Source organism: Phalaenopsis equestris, unplaced genomic scaffold (assembly GCF_001263595.1).
Source record: "Phalaenopsis equestris unplaced genomic scaffold, ASM126359v1 Scaffold000224, whole genome shotgun sequence".
NCBI lineage: Eukaryota > Viridiplantae > Streptophyta > Magnoliopsida > Asparagales > Orchidaceae > Phalaenopsis > Phalaenopsis equestris.
In genome coordinates, this window is record NW_018164666.1 from 7,447,273 (window position 1) to 7,467,686 (window position 20,414).

At 33.3% G+C, this 20,414-nt stretch overlaps 1 protein-coding gene across 1 annotated transcript in view; it reads right to left on the reverse strand.

Annotated features, from left to right (window-relative positions):
* LOC110023371 overlaps positions 1-20,140 on the reverse strand; it is a gene marked incomplete at its 5' end in the record, with an annotated part of 26,160 nt that extends 6,020 nt beyond the window's left edge. The window contains 8 exon segments of the mRNA XM_020722757.1: positions 8,513-8,626; positions 10,181-10,281; positions 10,702-10,833; positions 12,550-12,643; positions 13,221-13,359; positions 13,457-13,619; positions 13,951-14,014; positions 19,861-20,140. Coding sequence (XP_020578416.1) covers positions 8,513-8,626; positions 10,181-10,281; positions 10,702-10,833; positions 12,550-12,643; positions 13,221-13,359; positions 13,457-13,619; positions 13,951-14,014; positions 19,861-20,140 — 1,087 coding nt within the window.
* Between the last annotated feature and the right edge of the window lie 274 nt (positions 20,141-20,414).

Below are 20,414 nucleotides of genomic sequence, written 5' to 3' on the forward strand. Positions count from 1 at the left end.
AAATATATATATATAAAACTGCATTGGACAAACAAGGGTGAGAAACAGAATATGTTCAATTTAGAACTTCTATGGAAAAGCTCAATTTATATACTTTCAGCAATGTGCGCAGAGGTAGGTTTTGTATCTATATTTAAAAAACTAATTTTTTAATCAGTTTCTCTCTCTCTTTATTTATGTGTGTGTATGTGCGCGCGCGCAATCAAAAAATTGGATAGTCTACGAGTCTGTTTGGGACAGCTACAACTTATTTAAAAGTTGTTGTGGATAAGCTGAATGTCTGTTTAATTTTTACAGTTTAAAACAACAGTATACAGTTGTTTTGGATAAATGACCATTATGCCCCTATACTCTAAAGTTGTTTTCAACATAACAGGTTATACTAGTACCTTACATACTTGAAAGCAAATAATTAGTTCAAACATTACAAAATAAAAATAAACACCTCACTAAACAGTGAATAACATGACTATCAAAATAAAAAAAGCTACTAAAATAATAATTAAAATATGATACTATTATTTTTAAAATGCAGCTAGTATATATCACAAAATAGGTCGTCCTCCAGGGAACTCTCCACCCTAGATCACTCTCGGCGATGGAATCCTCTAACCCATCTGCCCACCTAAAGAAGTCACAATTTTATATTCTTCTCTTTGGACACCTATAAAACCGTCTCCTGTGGTTATGTGATTATCGCTAAGTAAGTCGAGAACATTGTAATTCGCATTAGCAGTACAATAATTTAAAGATACCGAAAATCATCAAACTCATTTTTCCTGAAGGCTCAAAGACACAAAACACTTACCATTAGATGTAACATTAGTAAAAATCAATAATATAAGTAATTAATTAAAATTTTTATGCAGTTGTAAGGTCTTAGAGAACATAGTATATAAATCAACGAATTTGTCACCACAAGAAGAAAACAAACCTTATTAAAAAAAAATTTTTGGTTGTTTTTAACCCACATAATACCGCTATAAGAAGACGACAAACCTTACAAAAAATAGAGTTATTAGTTGTTTTTAACCCAATTAATATTGAATTCATGTGTCACATATACACATCACCAAAAAAAGACGGTCCATATGAACCACAAAAACCATAGCGCTGAAAAATTGTGAGAAAATTGTTTGCCTTTATTGAGATTTCATATGTGAAAAGAACCAATAACGACATATTGATCATCTAGAAGAACCCTTAAAGTCAAATGTCTCATCATAGACTACCAAAACTCATAAAAAAAACATGCAATATTTAGATAACATTTATTACCCATGGTTGTCTCATCGACCATCCAAGTGGGAAAGAATAAATGCATAAGAAAAAAAAATAGATGACTAGTATAAAATAATGATATAATAAACATTAAATGCATAAGAAAAAAAAGATATAAATGACTTGTATAAAACACTGATATAATAAACAGTAAATATTTTTAACACACATTACAAATTAAATAATAACAAAAAATAGACATTCCCTTCATTTAGCCTCCAACTATAGCATACATAATTTGTTCCCTTAACTTTACCATATCGCTTGTACCTTCCTAATCTTGAGTGCAAGTCTTGGGCACATCAATTTCAGCATGCGATAAAGATTGTCCAAGATAATATTCATATATCTCAGCAAGAACATGTGAATGGTCTTCATCAGTCCTATTGAAGTCTATGCCGTTGTGGGAAGGAATTACCTGTTTGTTTGACATCCAAGTTTTCAGCGATGCCACCAAACCCTGCCACACCAGGGGCGAAACTTGATAAAAGCATTGGACATTTTATAAATACTTACCTCAAATTTGTCCACCCACTCGTCCTCTAAAACATCAATTGTTCGTTTCATCGGATCACAACCCACACGTGCACCTTCCTAATCTTGAGTGCAAGTCTTGGGCACATCAATTTCAACATGCGATAAAGATTGTCAAAGATGATATTCATATATCTCAGCAAGAACATATGAATGGTCTTCATAAGCCCTATTGAAGTCTATGTCATTGCGAGAAGGAATCACCTGTTTGTTCGACATCCAAGTTTTCAGCGATGCCACCAAACCCTGCCACACCAGAGGCGAAACTTGATAAAAGCAGTGGACATTTTATAAATACCTACCTCAAATTTGTCTGCCCACTATTCCTCTGAAGTATCAATTGTTCGTTTCATCGGATCCCAACCCAATCCAGTGGATCCTCGCTTCAATTTTTTCCAGATTTTTCAATCCATTTTAAGTTGATCACCTTTGTTTTTTAATTGCATCATATCGTACTCTCTCTTCTTTCATTGAACTTTTTAATAATATTTTGTCAGTCCTTCTTGTTGAAATAGGTCGTTGGTCTATTTCCCAATTTGACCTCCTTAAGGCAAAGTTCGCAAAATGTTATTTTTGTATCTTTATCTCATATAACAGATGAATCGACCCATTTTGTCTTAATCATTGTATTACTAGCATGAAAAGAACTAATTAACATAAATATTTGTCATAAATAATATTCAACATAACTCAAAGAGAAATAACAATGCCATAATATCATCACCACCCTAAACACTAAACAAACTGCACACCACCTCCACACCACACATTACCACCTCCATGCCACACACCACCAAATCCACAACACCACACGACAACATAAAGGGCATCTGAAACATTGCTATCAACAAATAAAGCACCCACTTTCAGCCATTTTTTAAATTCTCACTCAAACATCAAAGGTAAAGACAAAACCTCATCCCATACTTTTCATTTTTAACAAATTCACAATGGTTTGATTGTGGCAAGCCCAAATGCATCTGTTTTGGATGTTCTAGTTGTATATTACCCAAAACATTGCAATCTATAAATCAAGCACGCTCTTTCATCCATTTTTCAAATTCTCACTCAACATCAAAGGTAATAATAAAACCCCATATCACATTTTACACATGTAACAATTACATACAGGGCACCCAAAACATTGCTATCAACAAATCAAGCACCCACGTTAGGCCATTTTACAGATTCTCACTCAAACATCAAAGGTAAAGATAAAACCTCATCTAATATTTTTCATTTGAGGCAATTACATACAGGGCATAGCTACAAATCAAGCACGCTCTTTCATCAATTTTTCAAATTCTCACTCAAATATCAAAGATAATGATAAAACTCCATACCATATTTTTCATTTGAAGAAATTACATCTAGTGCACCCGAAACATTTCTATCAACAAATCAAGCAATAAAGCAAGCACCCTCTTTCAACAATTTTTAAAATTGTCACTCAAACATCAAACGTAAAGATAAAATCTCATTCCAATTTTTTTATTTTTATCACATTCACAATGGTTGGATCATGGCAAGTGTAAATGCATCGTTTTTGGGTGCCCAGGCAGTAATTGACCTGTCTGTCAACTTTTTGATGATTTTGAAAATAATTTTGAAATTTAATTTTAGATATAAGAGGTATATATTTTAGGTTTTGAAAGTTGTGTTTTAACTTTTTTTTAAAAAATGAGACCAAATGGATCTCATTTGTCAAATAGTTTGCATAATTATGTCAAATACCGCGAGTACTCCACCCTCCCGAAAGATGTATACCTCGACAATAGACCCAATTCTGCAAACTAAGAGATTTGTGACATCCGTTTGGTCTGCAAATTTTTTATGTGTGACCGACAAATTCTCATATTTAATACAAAGAATAAATAGGGTTTATTTTACATAGGTTTCAAGTTCCCTATAAAGGCAAACCCTAAATCCCAGATGACTGGAGTGACTTGAGAGAAAACTCTCGATAATGATCAAAGGTACTAGTTTTCAAGAATTCGAGGTTTAGGTCTTTACAGTAGAACGTGGAAAAGGCAAGTGGGAGTTGCTCAAACAGGAACAATTATTTTCAAAAATCCAAAGAAATTAAAAGGTGGGGGACATCACGGATCCTGAAGAGAAACCTTAGTGACTTCCCAAACTATCTTCATGTGTGGCTGAGTTTTGGAGACGATGTTATTTAAGTGTTTAATCCTGACAATTTTATTATTTAGGACTTACATTTGCATAATATCCGATTATGCAAATAACCCGCAGAGATAGGAGGGTTTACATCATACCGGACGACAACCTTGAAACCTAAGGTGAATTAGGACTTACGCTACACAACATGGTTGTGCAAGAGCCTAAAGAAGGTATGAGGATTTACGTCGCGCTGGGCGAGTTACCTCAAAGTCCTATGAGTGCTATTTAGATTATTTAAACTAAGGAGAGAGTTCAGTTGTTGTAGACTTGTTTTGTTGTTGTAGGATGACGACCACCTCCACTTGTAGACCGCTCCAAGCATCTTGTTGCGCTGCCCCTGAAAATGCTCCAAGCTCCTCATCGAAATAGCAGTCCTAAAGTTTAAGATTCAAAAGGTTGTATCATGTGTGTTTCAAGGTTTAGTTTTGTTGTCATTATAGGGGGTTAAAGTTGATTAGAGCGACACCGGTTAATATCCCACGATTCCCTAATTTCGGTATCACTATTTTCTTTTGAACTTACTTAGTTTAAACGAGTTGTGAAACTCATTTAAATCAGGGAGATCTCAGGGAGATCTCGTTAGCAACTCGTTAGCAACCGCGGGTTACCTCCTCCGAGGGACTCCCATAAATTGAAAAGGACGTGTTATTTTTTTTTATTTTTCTTTTTTGAAAACGTTGTTTAATTTTTTTAAAAAATATTTTGTTTTGAAAATAAAATTATAATCAGTATCTGCATAATGTGTTAAAGCAAAAGTAAATCGTAATGGTAAAACAACAACAAATAAAATGTACTTGTGTACGTGGCATATCTGCTGTTGTTATCTCTGTTGCATGTTTAGCTCACAAAGCATAATAAAATTTACAGAGAATTTAAATAAATTGCAGAGAAAAGAAGAAAACAGTAAACAACAGAACAAGTCATAACAACAACTAGCAAGTGTGTAGGTGATCCTACGACCTCCTACGGCCCCGGACAACAACTAGAGACTCCCAACAACGACTATTAATCACCAAGCAGCAACTTTAACCTTCCAAACAGCACTTCCTGGCACCAAACAACAGTTTTAAGCCTCCAAACAACTCCAAACAGCAATCCTAAGCTTCCGAACAGCACCAAACAACCATCCTAAGCTTCCAAACAGTTCCAAACAACTCTCCCAAACCTAGACAGCAGCTTTCTATGGCTTATTTAAGGCCCCGATAGCACTTATGAAGCACAAATAAGCACCTGACTCCCCAAATCAGTATTTAACTGGTGCACAATTGACATCAAGGAGAGCATCAAAGAATATTAGGAAGGTTCACATACATATTCCCCTCAATTCCTATGCATTTACATTTCTAACACTTAAACTCTCAATTTCAACATGCATGTCACCTTGATTTTGTGTATGACAATAGCTTATGTTAGATATGTGAATATGTAAGAATTGAAATTCTTATATACCATTAAAATCTTTCTTATCATATCAAAGAAACTGTTAAAATATGAGATGTAAACTTTTTGCGCATTAATAAGGTCGTGTATAGGCAAACAAATTTAAGTTTGGGTATTTTATTTGTAAACATGAAACATAGGTGTTAGATACATAAATATATATAAGAATCAGATAACATGTATGTAAATTCCCCACTTGCTATCATCACTGTGCATTGTTTTTTTGATTCAGTCCGTTCATATGTGCAAGGTGTGAGCAACAATCCTGTGATGTATATGATTCAATCGTTCTACTTCCATTGCTTATTAGAATTCTCCAATCAATTTATATCAAAAATGAAAGTCTTTGGGTATTCCTACAGATATGGAGACTTGAAGGCTTTTCTTTCAAAAAAAAAAAAAAAAACTCATCACCATAGAATGCTCAACACCACCGAAAAGGGAGCCAATTATTGGACCGGTTCTCCAAATATCCAAATCTATGTATATATCTATATTTTATTTTATCAGACCACTATTCCTCTTGTCATGCTCTTGAATCGTCCATACAACTTAATAAGTCATACACCACCTACACTTACTTCATGCAAATAGACAGAATAGGAAGAAAGAGCTTTAATATTTCTGCAATCAATTATGGTATAGAATAACCATAATCCCATGAGAACCACATAATTATAGCCTACAGAACTTTTAAGGTGCTCTGCTTTATTAGGATTTAAGCCATACGCCAATCTAAGCCATCCCATGACCCACTAAAATAAGAAATAAATATATGACCCCATTCCTATTCATTTACATATCTTACACTCACACTATACTTTACATTTATAACACCCAATACTTCACGTCACATCAAAAATACCAAAATACACCACCTACACTTCATGCAAATAGACATAATAGGAAGAAAGAGCTTTAATATTTTTGCAATCAATTATGGTATAGAATAACTGTAATCCCATGAGAACCACATAATTATAACCTACAAGACCTTAAGTCTCTGCTTTATTAGGATTTAATCCATACGCCAATCCAAGCCATCCCATGACCCACTAAAAAAAGAAATAAATATATGACCCCATTCCTATTCATTTACATGTCTTACACTTACACTATACTTTACATTTATAACACCGAATGCTTCATGTCACATCAAAAATACAAAAATTTGAACTTAAAAAAGAAAAAAAAAAAACCTGAAGTATTCCTCTTCATGCATAGGATTGGCGGCATACATGTAAAAATTAAGGTTTAGATGTTACATGATAAATAACAAATAATTAAGTGTCATGTATGTAAACCTTCCTTCTAAATTTCAGGATAGTTGCAGCTAATTCAGATTCATTCAGTTTAAAGATGAGAAGCAGAGTTTATTGAGTATGAAACAAATAAGCTGAGAATATATTGATTATGTATTGATGGAAAGCTTGAAATATCAAATTCTCCACTTAGCTTCTCACTTTCTTCTTTTAGCTTCTTACTTTCTTCTTCCAAATTTCAGTTCACCCCACAATTTCAATTTTCCATCAGCAAACTTACCGGTGGGGGTTTCGGCGCAGAGGGCAGGACGTGAGCTGAGAGAATGGAGCGAAGCTTTAAGTGTCTAGAAAGGCGAAGCAGGCGAGCTGGATTGAGCTGTCGAAACTCGGTGTCGAGGAGAGGCGTGCGGGTTTGAGCGGTCGAGACTCGTCGTGAGATGGAGAAGGAATCAAGCGTTTTGGGAGGAGTCGAGTGAGGAGAGGGAAACAGTCAAGGGTTTTGGCGAGGAGGAAAGAGACGAAGCCAAGCGGGAGAGGTAGAGGGAGGCGAGGGAGGCGAGCGGAGCTTCAGTCTTTGGTCCAGGGAGGAGAGGAGGCGTCGGATGCAGAGAGGTGAGGCGAGCTGAGCGGGGGGTCTTCGATGCAGAGAGGAAGGCGGGGGTCTATGGCTGGCTTCGAACGAGCGAGGAAGAAGGAAGCGGGATCGAAAGGAGCAGGTGAGGGGCGAATGCTTCGGGGCAGTGGAGAGAAGGTTTCTTTGGCTTCGATCGAGCGAGAAGAAGCAGGATCGATAGGGGAGGAATCAAATGAGGAGGAGAGCAGGCGTTGGATCGAGAGGCGAGGAATATGGAGTGTGGTTCGCAGAGCTAAATCGCAAAGGCGAGCAGGCGAGCAGGCGTGCGGGGTGAGCTTCTTCGGTGCAGCGAGGAGCTTCAGAATCTGGGAGGCGAAGTAGGCAAGAGAGCTAAGCGGCTTCGTGCAAGGAGGATGAAGTCGAAATGTGGCCATCCAGGAGGAAGAAGACGAGCGTCCCTCTAAGAATAAGAGCAGGGCTCGAGAGCCGTTATATGAAGTAATAGGCGGGGAATTGAATAATTTCACTAAGCGGCAGCAATTTAATTGGAAAAGCTTAAAGGGGGAATTAAATGATAAATTTGAAATTCAAAATCATATAAGCTGAAGTTGTCCCCAGACCCTTAATATATTCCATGAAAAAGGTACACATGTAACTTTTTCCCCACAAATAAGATATTCAAATTTAAGTTAAAATTTATTTGATGTTAATCTACAATATGATAAAAAGCATAGTGCTCTAATTTGAACTTCTCTCAGTTTATTAAAAATTATCAAAATAAATATATGTACTACCACCTTTCATAATTCTTTTCCCAAATTCAAACGATTGGAAAATTTCTAGATTATTTAAACAACATATTCATAGATTTTTATATGAATTGGGTAAACTTCAACCATAAAAACAAAAAGCCATTCATTTAATTTCAAATTAAATCAACCACAAAATAAAGGGGACCGATGCTATGTTAAAAAAGGAGCAGTTGAAAAATAGGGTATGGCCATAAATATGCATAACATGTTATAAGCTTACAGAGAATTGGATAAATCCTGATCACAGCAGAAGGTTAGTTAATTTTTAGTAGTTTTTTTTGCTGATGTTACTCATACAGAAATTATTTTGCAGGTTGATTATTCAATTAAAAAAAAAATTGTAGTCACCGCCTCTAATGGATCCCATTTAAGAGACAAATCAGGAATAACATTTTGCTGAAAATGATAAATTCGGGAATAGCATGTACCTCAGAATCCACAAAGTACAAGCACCCATCAGAAACATTATAAAATGATGCAGCTGGACGGCATAACTTCGCTGATTCAAAATCAGCATCCACAAGTCCTGGGGAAGAGCCAATCTATAAAACAAAATTTATCAAAGATTAACTCATTTATATAAAATATATTTAGGAAAATTCTTCTTAAGAAGAATTATGGTTCTCAAAATTCTTCATTAATCTTATGTATCCCCAAATTTTTTTAATAGCAATCCAATAAATAATGGGCTATGATGCTTTAAAATTTCTTTAGTGATCATTTGCATGACTAAATAATCATCAGCAACTTCATACTTAAGCTAAATGCAAATGATAAATCATTATATTCTACACAAACAAAAATCCAGATTACACTCAAAACTTGTCTAAATAAACCATCAAACAAAAATATTTCACAATTCAAGCTTATCGCCACTTAAAAATTTATCCTTTGCCATTGTTTACAGCAGATAATTGAACATAAGTTTATAACATCATTTTCATTGTATTTGCATTACAGATGGACTCTGACAAGTTATATCCACATTAAGATCCATTCAACAATTTTATAGATCCCAAGAACATTAGCACGTTATACCTAGGCGTCGACTTATAAGTTGGCTACAGTAACTTAACAATATTGTGATAATCTTGTAAGAATGCTAGTCAATCGTGTTCTCATGCAAAAATCATAACAACATTTTATCCCCCACATAATCATTAGCTAAACCAACTTAACGAAATTAAATATTCAAAAGTTATTGAAACATTGAATCAAAATTCTACATTCCATCAGATATAAACCATATAAAAGTAATATTAAAGGAAATTTGCAATAATTTAACCCAATACTCAGGATTCATAAAATGTTACTCTTTTTTATTCTTTTTTCTAACAATTAAAAGCATCGTCAAAATCAAATACAATATTCAGATAATAACTCAACAAAGAGAGAGTTTTTGCTTCAGCTAATTTAAAGTGTGCTTCAAATTGGCATGTTTTGATTATTTTTCCATAGAGTGCGGTCTTAATCTGTGCCATCAGATTACAAGAAAAATTTAATGAAAACTAGATGTTTGTTCGATAAATCCTATATTTTTCATGTATGCTAAATAGTAAAAGAGAAATATTACATGATAAAAAGATCTTGCATTATATTAAGCCTAAGTGTTTCTTGCATGACACATCTAACAAGTCACTGCCACAAATTCTTTTAAATATAAATGATATATGCTCGTTTAAAGTATCAATATTTTAAACTAAAATTGAATTTAAAATTGGCATGGAGATCAGAATTACTGATACCGCCAAAAACCTTCAGCAAATGAAGCTTCATAAACCAACTTCCCAAACTTTTCATTAAAAAAATATGGGGCATTTAAATACATACCACCCAATTTCTACGTATTTACATATCTAACACCTAAACATTGTTTTTACATTCATACCGCACAAATCTTTCATATCACAAAAAAAACCTCCATTTTAACTTTTAAAAAGTGAAATTCACCGTTTCATCCATGGATAAGGTTGTATGTATGTAAAAGTTGAAGATAGGTGCTAGATATGTAAATACAAAGGAAATGATTGGCATGTAATCTTCCAAATAATAATAGTGTCATGTATCATTTGGAATATTAAAGAAATATTTCTTACCGAATCTAGAATTCTCCCAGCACAATCAGTAACAATAATCCTATGGTGGTTGCTGTCAGATAAAAATATGCGACCTCCATCTTCATCCACAGATAAGGATCCTAAAAGCTCAAATAAAGGCATGTAAGAGGATCATTACAATCAATTTTCCAAATTAATAGTCCAACAAAATAAGAAAAACATAATAGCATCCATTCTAGTTCCATATAGAAAAGATTTGTTGATTCAACGTGACAATTTAAAAAAGAAAAACAAAAAAGTCATACCATTTAATTGCATATCCAAAATCATACATATTTAATTCGTCAATAAATTTCCATAGATAAAAAAAATATATTATTAGATTAGCAAAAATCATTTGGTGGTTTAACAATTCCATAAGATCTCAGGTTCATTGTAGCAAATCAATAAAAATACCATACCACTAAAAAATAAAATTATTACCTAATGTGATTTAGTATCATTTAGAAAACTGGAAGATCATCTTATGTTTAGAGAAAAAAATAAAAATAAAAAACAACCTGCATTGTACAGAAGTAAATTTCTGAAAGCAGAGGCAGCACATGGTTCCTCAGTAGCTGCATCTTGATTTCTGTCTCCATTTAATTTCTCAGACATGTTTTCTTTAAGTAACAAACTTAATTCGTTAATCACTGCAAGCAAAGTACACAACATCAATTTAAAAGCCAAACTTATCATCTCATGAAGAAATAATAAAAAAACATTGAAGATAAAATTAAAAATAAGGTAATTGCAAATACATAAAGTAACATCAGTAACTTATTACCAAATATAACCAAACAGCAATTTTAACAGATTCTGTTCAAATAAAAAGATAACAATATTAAGAACAACAAGGGAGTTTCTAGCTGGATGCTTCTAACTCACAAAACCAAGCATATAGGAAGTTATATAATTGTCTTATCTAGCAACTATTTAAGTAAATATACATGCAGATGAAAAGCATCATATTAGTTCTCTTTGCAGTACCATAAATAGCAAAAAATTATAACAATGTCCACTTCATCATCAAAGGCGTTTGAAGAGAAGAATAAACTCGTCTTGTAAAAGCTTTTCAAACATAAAATGATGACTTCCTGAGCGTTATAGATCCTAAATTGTATGAATTTAATAATGCCACACTAGATAAGTATGAACTGACCAACTTTAAAAAATACTCTAATGTATAAGTTATAACTCTGAACCTTCAATGATAATGAATAAGATAGGATGGGATGAAATTTTGAGATGATTTTTAACAACAAAAGTCTGGCGGGTTTGGAATACCTGGCTGTGCCAACTGCTATCATCAGATGTGCAGTCTATTGAAACTATATCATTAAGGCGTTGACTAGGATGATATAAATTAACTATTTAATTTGGAGTGCTGAGATGTTCTAATACAATAGAAGTCTTACACTCAAAAGTTATCATGAAAATATCTTCAAATCTTAAGAAAATACTTTTCAATTATAAATAGAAAATTATGAAAAATTATCTCTTAAAAGAGAACATCAGCAATACTACTCAGTACTAAGAAAGATAAAAAATTTCAGATGCCTAAAAAATATTAAAATGGCCCTTCGAATAGAAAATTCTAAAAATAGCAAGAGTTCATTTAAACAATTGGAAGATAAATGCATAACCAAAATCAAATTAATAAAACTTCCATTAAAGAATTTAGCAGCACAATGAAATAAATGAATGTAGCAAACCACCAATAATCATAATTTAAAACATCAAATAGCTGCTCGACCGTACAAAAACCACTTATATATCTGGGATATCAATATAAATTTTAATTAATATAACACCAGGTCAAAAAGAATCTTCAATCTTGTTTTAATGTTGTTAGAACAATTCTTACTTTCAGACAAAGGATTAGATCTTTATTACACAGTAAATAGAGCTCTTCAACAAAATAAAAAAAGGTAAATTGCACACAATCTATGAGATATCATAGACCCCACTACACTTCACTTGAATCCAAGTGCAATACCCAAAACAATAAAAAAAAAACATTATTTTTTTATGGTAACCCCACTTCACTTAGGCAAGTGCCTATCAGCGCACAACACATAGAGTATTAGGCAACATATTGCCTTGCACTAGGTTCCATTGAAAAAACTAAAAGAGAGAACAGGACTCAAAGATGTGTAAAATAAATAAAAAATTCTTTCATATCCAACCATAAAAAATTACTCATAATAAGTTATTTATCTAGAAAATAGATGCAATCTAAAGTAGTCACAGTAAGTAAAACCACAAGAAATCATGCATGATCTCGCATTTATGCAATGACTTCTATCTTGTGCAAAACTTCAACAAGAAATCATTTGAAGTATAATAATAAAGAGTTAAACAACTACCTTTCTTTATGGAGCCCAGCTCTGTATCTGTCTTAATGCAGAAAGCATGACCTGGAGCACCTTCAAAGAACAAGTAGACAGCAGAATCTATCACCTGAATATGAACAGGACTGGTGTGAATTAGGATCAAGTCTGCTTTCAAGGAGATGAAAAACTGAGAAGGCATGATTATTGCATTCTATAAATCCCTGTCAAAGTTCCTTGAAAATGGATTGCTGAAGAAACGAACAAAGAAGACTCAAAATTGGTTAGAACACCCCTTCAAATGCTGCTAACTCCTATCACAGTTCTAACTATTAATTATGCCCTAATGCCCTGAACCGGGTGATAGCTAAAAAGGTTAGGGGTGTTTACATGCATAGCACACAATTCTTATGTATTTACATATCTCACACCTAAACTTCCACTTACACACACATACTTACACCACATAGCACACAAATCTTTAACATCACATCAAAAATAGCTCTATTAACTCAAATGGCAATTGATTCAACTATAGAGACAAATGAAGCCTCTAAACTAACCACACAACTCCACATAAAATTTCTATTATTATTTACTACCAATAACTTCCAAAGTTACCTTCCTTTATCAAGTAATCTGAATCACAAACATTATCTTCTCTAAATTAAAAAACATGCATTAAATGCAACATATATGCACACTACCTTAATTAAATTTCTGTCTAATAACAAGATTGGAAATGAGATGTACTCCTCCATGATCGTTTTCAGAACCTCAGAATGTATCTCCGTTGAATTAGCTGAGCTAACACATTGCAGACCAATAACATTAAGCTTTGGGTATCTGCACAAAAATAAAAAAATAAAAAATAAAAAATAAAAAAAAAGATGATTACATGTAAATGATAAATTGATGAAAGGTGTTTGTGAGGTAAGATTACATTTTTCTGAACAATTTTACTCTTTCAATTATAAGAATACGATCATGACGATCAACTAAAGAGTCATCCTGAATGAAAGCATTCATAAGAACCAAAGTGATCCCTCCTTGGTTCAAGAGTCTGTAGTCATTACAAAAATTGTTCAACCAATGATGACCCAGCCCTGCATTTGCACGATAAATCCAGAAAAGCTAAGCACTAAACATGCCAATAGGTTTTCAGGGGGCACTTTCTTCGTAAATACAGTTATGTTTGAGACAGCTTTTTAACTGCTTTTATGGTAGGGAAAAAAAACCAACAAAAAAAATACTGTCCTCTTGAATGACAGCTTTTTCAGCGTAAAATTGACTTAGAAAAGGCTACTTTGAGAAAATAAAAAACTGAATCAATATAGCATTTATGTAGGTACAATAATCCTCTCATAATCATAATCAATAAAAAAATAAAGACTTTAGGTTTTTTGCTTCCTTTAAGACATGCTGCAGAGAATCTACCTTCGGGCCCACAACAAGCTGATTTGATGATGTTAAATAATTCTTCCCCAGGTACCAAATTATTCTGTAATTTAGACAAATAAGACCTTGAAAAGCAGCTGCTACTTATGAGTTAGAAACTAGAGAAAAAAAATTGTCAGAGACATACCCAGCTGATGAAGGGGAAAAAAAATAAGTACGTAAAATTATCAAAATTTCAGAGCACAAAATTTAAGCAACAAACTGAGCTATTGGTTCGTGGAATATGCTACCTAATAGTATGTTATTAGTAGATGTCAAACGTTTGAATTGCTGGGATCATTATTAATAAATGTGCAAATGACAATTATATATTTTGTTGGCATAGATTTTGCATAAGATATTTTTTTAATAGAAAATTATATTATGAGTGAAAGGGCAATTATGAAGACTTATTAGAAAAGAATAAAAATACAAAACACTGGAAAAAGATAACATGAAGGCAATGGATGCAGCATCCTATCAATCATTTAAAAAAAATAAACTCATTTGAGCCGACTTTTCTAGAAGCCTCCTGAACAGAAGGGAGAGGCGATGGAAATTTTTTTTTCTCAATTCGTATTTGAACAAGCAAATAGAATTTGAAGCATCCTATTAGTCTAAGTACCAACAAATTGAATGTTCACATAGGAATCACAAGGCTGGAGCCAAGGTGTTTCAATAACAAGAGGATCTATCTCAATGATAATACCAACAGATCTCCATAGGGCTGACAGCCCAAAGGAGATGATCAAGACAAGCGCAATAACCTCTAGTTTTCAGAAGAGAGCTCAGAATTGATTCTCAATTCTGAGTGCAAACCTGATTTTGTGGACGGGAATCACCCACCAAAAGGGTAGGAGGGTGAATCTGAACATTTGGTTGTACCTCTTGTGCCTTATAAATTTTCTTAGCTCTAAATGAGACTTGAAACAATAAGAGAATTTATGACCAAAAATTTTACATAAAAGCAACAAGATGGGATCCCTCAAATTCAATCCTCTGCCAATATCTAGAAAATGATGATTCAATCCATCCCTCGTTTTTAAAATAAGAACATTGAGTTCCACTAAACTATAAGCTATTTGAATCTCATCATAAATAAAGATTGTGGTTCCTTCATGCAAGCATTCTTTGCTCGAGACCGAGATTGTCTTCTACTCTCATCTATCTATTTTATCTCCAAATTTGTCATCCAAGACCAATCTTCATGCTACTCAGCTATTGCTATAGTGTAAATGTGTCTTCCTCCAATGGGAATTCCAAGCCATCAAAGAAAAGCTGTTCTTTGTTGCATTTGTTATATCCATGTCAATCAATTAGATTTCATCTTCATCATGTCTCAATTGTAGAACTCAAATTGGCTTCTAAACTTCACAAAACTACTAATAATAACTAATGATAAATGTTGATGCAGGTCAATTCAGGATTAGAGCTTCCTAATACAATTAAAATGGTGATACATATGTGAATCACACAAAGGAATTTAGTATCCACATATCACAAACTATTAAATAATTAACAACTTGCTTTCGTTAATTGTCCATAATAAATATGAAAATTAGGACTCAAACGATATATAATGATCAAGTAGATCCGAAGAAATCAACAGAAAATTTGAACCACACAAAATCAGCAAGCGTTTATAAATAAAATTACTATAAATATGATAAATGAAATCAGAAATATAATTTAATCAATAACAAAATAGGTTTATCACAATAATAAAATCAAGCCTCATGTCAATAAAAGAAAATGACATCCCCTAGAATTGGATATTCACACTTGCATTGCACTTGAAGGAATCACATATTCAACTTGCACACATTAGATTAAAGATTGGAAGAAACATTTTACTTAATCAAATTTAATAATTTCTGTATCATGGAACATCAGTTTATAGACTATTTCTAAATAACTTTCAAGTTAACAATTAAATCTGATTAAAAAAAACAAGAATTTAAGATAGAAACATAAGCTTTTTTCCTATAAGCAAGAGCCGCATCACAAGAGGAAATCTTGAAATATAAATCTCAAAGTTAAGTGTGACATCCATTTTACAGGCACCAAATAGAACAAAATATGACATCTTTCTCCGACACAACTTATTAATAATACCTACAAAATCCCTACCTGCAAAAATAATTGTAAGTATGGATATCTGAAACAAAACTATAGCACTACTCACTAGAATAGATGAAACATATATGTTGCTGCAATCTTGAAATAGCTACTACTGGCCTAGAAAAGGTAAACCAAAGTAACAACTACATACCTGCATCAATCTGCACCCTAACTTCAAACAATTCAACTCTAATAAATAGAGCTTCTGATATTCATTAAGCAAATCACCATCTAAATTTTATGCTTATCGCAAAGTAATCCATTACTCATTATTAATAGATCTATCACATCAATATATTCAATATCTCTAGAACTTACCATCACTAAAGGAAACAATCTCATTATCTATTTTAACCAAATTAACAAACTATATAAAATTATCTACCGAAGGATTTGATATAGATTCACAAGAAAGAAAAAGATGAAGATAGATAAGAATGAAGAAATTGGTAACGAACTCATAAAATAAGGTTAAGCCAAACGCAAATAACCAAATTATTAATGCCATGATTTCTTGGAATTTTCAGCTTACAAAGATTAGTTATAATGTACTCCAAAAATTTCAATAGCCTTAATTGCCTCGTATTTAATTTCTAAAAGGTCATGAGGGAAGACTTCTGAATTCAAAGGCACTAATGATTTCTTGCTGGGTTTAAACTCCACATAACTCCTGTTAATGCCAGTCAAAAGCTTATGAATGTCAACGTTCGTAGTCAATTTTCTAGAAATATCCTCATGTAGTTCATACAAATAATGCAAATTATATCAGACGAAAAATGAAAAGCTGAAAGATTGATACACATCTTAAAAAAAATACTAATAGCGACCTACAAACAATTCCTAAAACTGAAATTATTAAAACATATGCAAGTACAAAAAACACACAAATATGATATGCTTATACAGACAAACACGATCTTTGAAAATAAAAAATAAAAATAACTCCAGTGGATTATAAAATAGTTGTGATGATTTATTTACCATTAAGATTGACTATGTAGATGAAGTTTAAGTTTCATCTTTCATTTAAAGCTTTCATAATTGACAAACTCCCTGAATATTATTTGTAACATAACTCTTTCTATAAGGTTCTTTCTATGAATTTGAGAATCAAGAAATCAGAAACCAAAACTAAAATCAATTTCAACTTGGTAGTTGTAACTCGTTCATTTTCATATTCGAAAGTATTTTGAATTCCAACTGAATGTTTAGATTTAGATTAGATCCTAGGCTTAGTTTTAGTTTCAAATTATAGAAGATCTGGTTCAAGGACATCTTCTAAAATATATTCATATTCAAGTACAAAAGCAAAAGATGTGAATTAATAATACAGTTGTAAATCCTTTTTTTTTTTTTGCATCTAAAATATCCTCAAAAGATCAAAAGAAAAATGCATGTACAACAATCTCTTTAATAAAATCATCCTCAACAAGGCATGGCTAGCAATGTTGTATCTTCCTAGGCTTTAGAGAAATATTACTAAGTTTTCCTTACGAATCAATACCAATACAATGACCTTAATGGAATGTTCACGTCTATTCCTAACGATGATAAGAAATTAACATAAAAACCTTTATTCCTACTAATATTTGATTTTTGTGAATCATTTCCAAATAGTATGACTTGTCTGCTTCATTAGAAAATCATATCATCTCCTCTAAATCAGGGTCTTGAAATATAGAGTAGGAAAGGCGAAAAAGGGCATTACAATTCGTATCAAGAATGAGTTACCATGTGGACATCAAATTGTTGGATAATAAAAGAACAATAAACACATTATTAAGATTAGAAGATTGATTGATATGGTTATCCCCTAAGCCAACTCTATCGGTGAAGAAACCATCTCCAACATCTATTTTCCTACTAATTGGGCAAAGTGCATGTAAAATTTAGAGAAATGTTAGAAATGTGATGAGCGTTGTTTGGGTCGATAACCTACAAAATCTTAATACATTCATATCAAATATTTTAGCTCTTCAAAATTTGAGAACTTACATCGGACTACAAGATCATGCCCCAATGGGCTTCTCCGATGATACTTCAAATCATTTTGAACTTTCAACAACCACCCCTTTTAAATTTTCCTAGAACAAAATGTTTTTACTGACTCAAATGGTTATTGTTTGTAATAAATTTGTTCGACCTTAATTTCATTGTTGTCCTCTTCATTGATTGCCTCCCTGGTTAGTTTTCAAATAAATTCTAACATTTTTTCTTTTATATGTCTTCAATTTTCTGCTATAAGTACATCGAGTACCATTATAGTTCCATCCACTAACGGTTCAAACAAAACCCATCTAAGAATGTCCTCAGCATAAATCAAAGAGATGATTTCATTCATTGAGGTCAGGCGACCTTCATCAATAATTTGAACTCTGACTTGACAACAATCAACATTAAGCTCTGCAAGAAAGTTGTAGGCTCAAACCTTTTCAATTTAATTCTTCAAGACTATGGTATCTTCAAAACGCTTGACTTTAATACATCACTATTGGTGAAATCCTTGCATGGGTTCTACAAAAAAGTCGTGCAATAATTTTACTGACTTACTTTATCATATATTCCACGACTTTGTTTTAGTTCATATGCACCACGTCATCATATGCCTTGGAATGTATCTATCAACCAACATCCCAAATCTCCTTAAACGTAGGCAAAAACATGCAGGTTTCCTTTTTCAATCCCATCCTTGTGAGAGCTTTCCTCTTTCCTTTAAATGTGCATTAATAAATTGGGACCACCTCAAATAATTCTTCCCATTCAACATCTAGGCTGCCTGAATACTCTGCAGGGCTTGAGATGTTTCTGTAAAGACTTCCTTGGAATGTCCAGCAACAATTTTAAATATATTAGAAAAAGCATAAAAGGATAAAGAAAACAAACATAACCAAACAAGAAGAGGCAAACATTGGGTATGGAAATTGCTAACTCGGCTAAAAGTTGTGACTTCTTGTTCTAATGATGCTTCTGAGAATGACATAAGGAGATGGAAGCAGATCTTTGAACAATGGAGGCAAATGTGTGAACAAAAATGCAATATTATGTCAATAGCAAGTCCGACGTAAATAACAATCATATGTAATAAGATCAAAGGATCAAAAATTGATTTGAAGAGCAGATGAAAAATTTTCTTCCAATGTTTAAAAGCCCCAAGCTTTGATGCCATATCAAATATAGAAGAAATAACCTACTTCATTGGATGAGCCTTAACTCGGCCAATTTATAATAAGATACTAAATGTTGATGATCCGTACGTCTGATTACACAGTAAATTGAAACAAAATATGCTACAAAACAAGCTATTCCTCTTTCTCTATATAGTAATTCTATACACGTGACCTCCTAAGCCATTCTAACGGTCAATGTAGAAAGACGTGGATCAAACACATGAAAAATGGTCGAAATTCCGTCCTGATGCTGGATTCAGTGAAAAGAAAACGACAAGAAACAGTTCATCATCAATAAAAGAAAACAAAGGTGGTTAAAAAGCATTGCATGCAACTATAACACACAACAGCTGATAGCACAGAAAATTAAAAATTAGAAAAAAAAAGGCAGCCGAACTCCGACAAAAAATACACTTTAAGACTGACCTAAAGCTACCTCCAGACACTCGTGTGAAAACAAATAAGCCCTTGGAAATCATGCACTTGATTAACTCAACCTTCACTTAGGCGGTGTTTGGCCGCAATCTGAATTTACGTTAACTAGGATTTATCAAATCCAATAAATCCTAACATAAGAGTTAAATGGTTACAATCGGTTCTCAAGTATCCACAATCTTCTCACCTTTCCAGAACCAAGAATTCGATCATCCGGAGGAATCTTCGTCAGCACATCGGAGCCCTCCACCGTAGTCGAGGCGTTAGTTGCAAACCTGAGCGAGAACGCTCTCGAACTTGTCAGTGCAGTGAGAGGAAATCGAGGGTTACTCCCCTTCGATGTCACTCTGTAGGCACCCAACCCAGCGGCGGAAGATAGCCTCCTCGAGTGAGAAAGCGGGAGGAGACATGGGCTCCTTAAGCGAAGGGCGTGCTCAGAGAACCGCTTGGCGACGCAGAAGAAAGCGAAGCAGATGTCGGCGGAGACCAGAGCCATAGCAGGGGTTAAGGAGGGCGACGGGATCGTTTTTATCCGCCCATAACCTTACTGCTACTTGATTGCAGGTTTCTGAGTTTCTTACTGCCGGAGCCACGGCTTCTGTTCAGCTCATTCGTGAAGTAAAAGAGCTAGACGGTAACATGTCTTTCGCTAATTTTAGTTCAAAAAAAAAAAACCATATATTTGTTTATATATTTATATATAATATGTATTCTATATATAAGATAATATTATATATATAT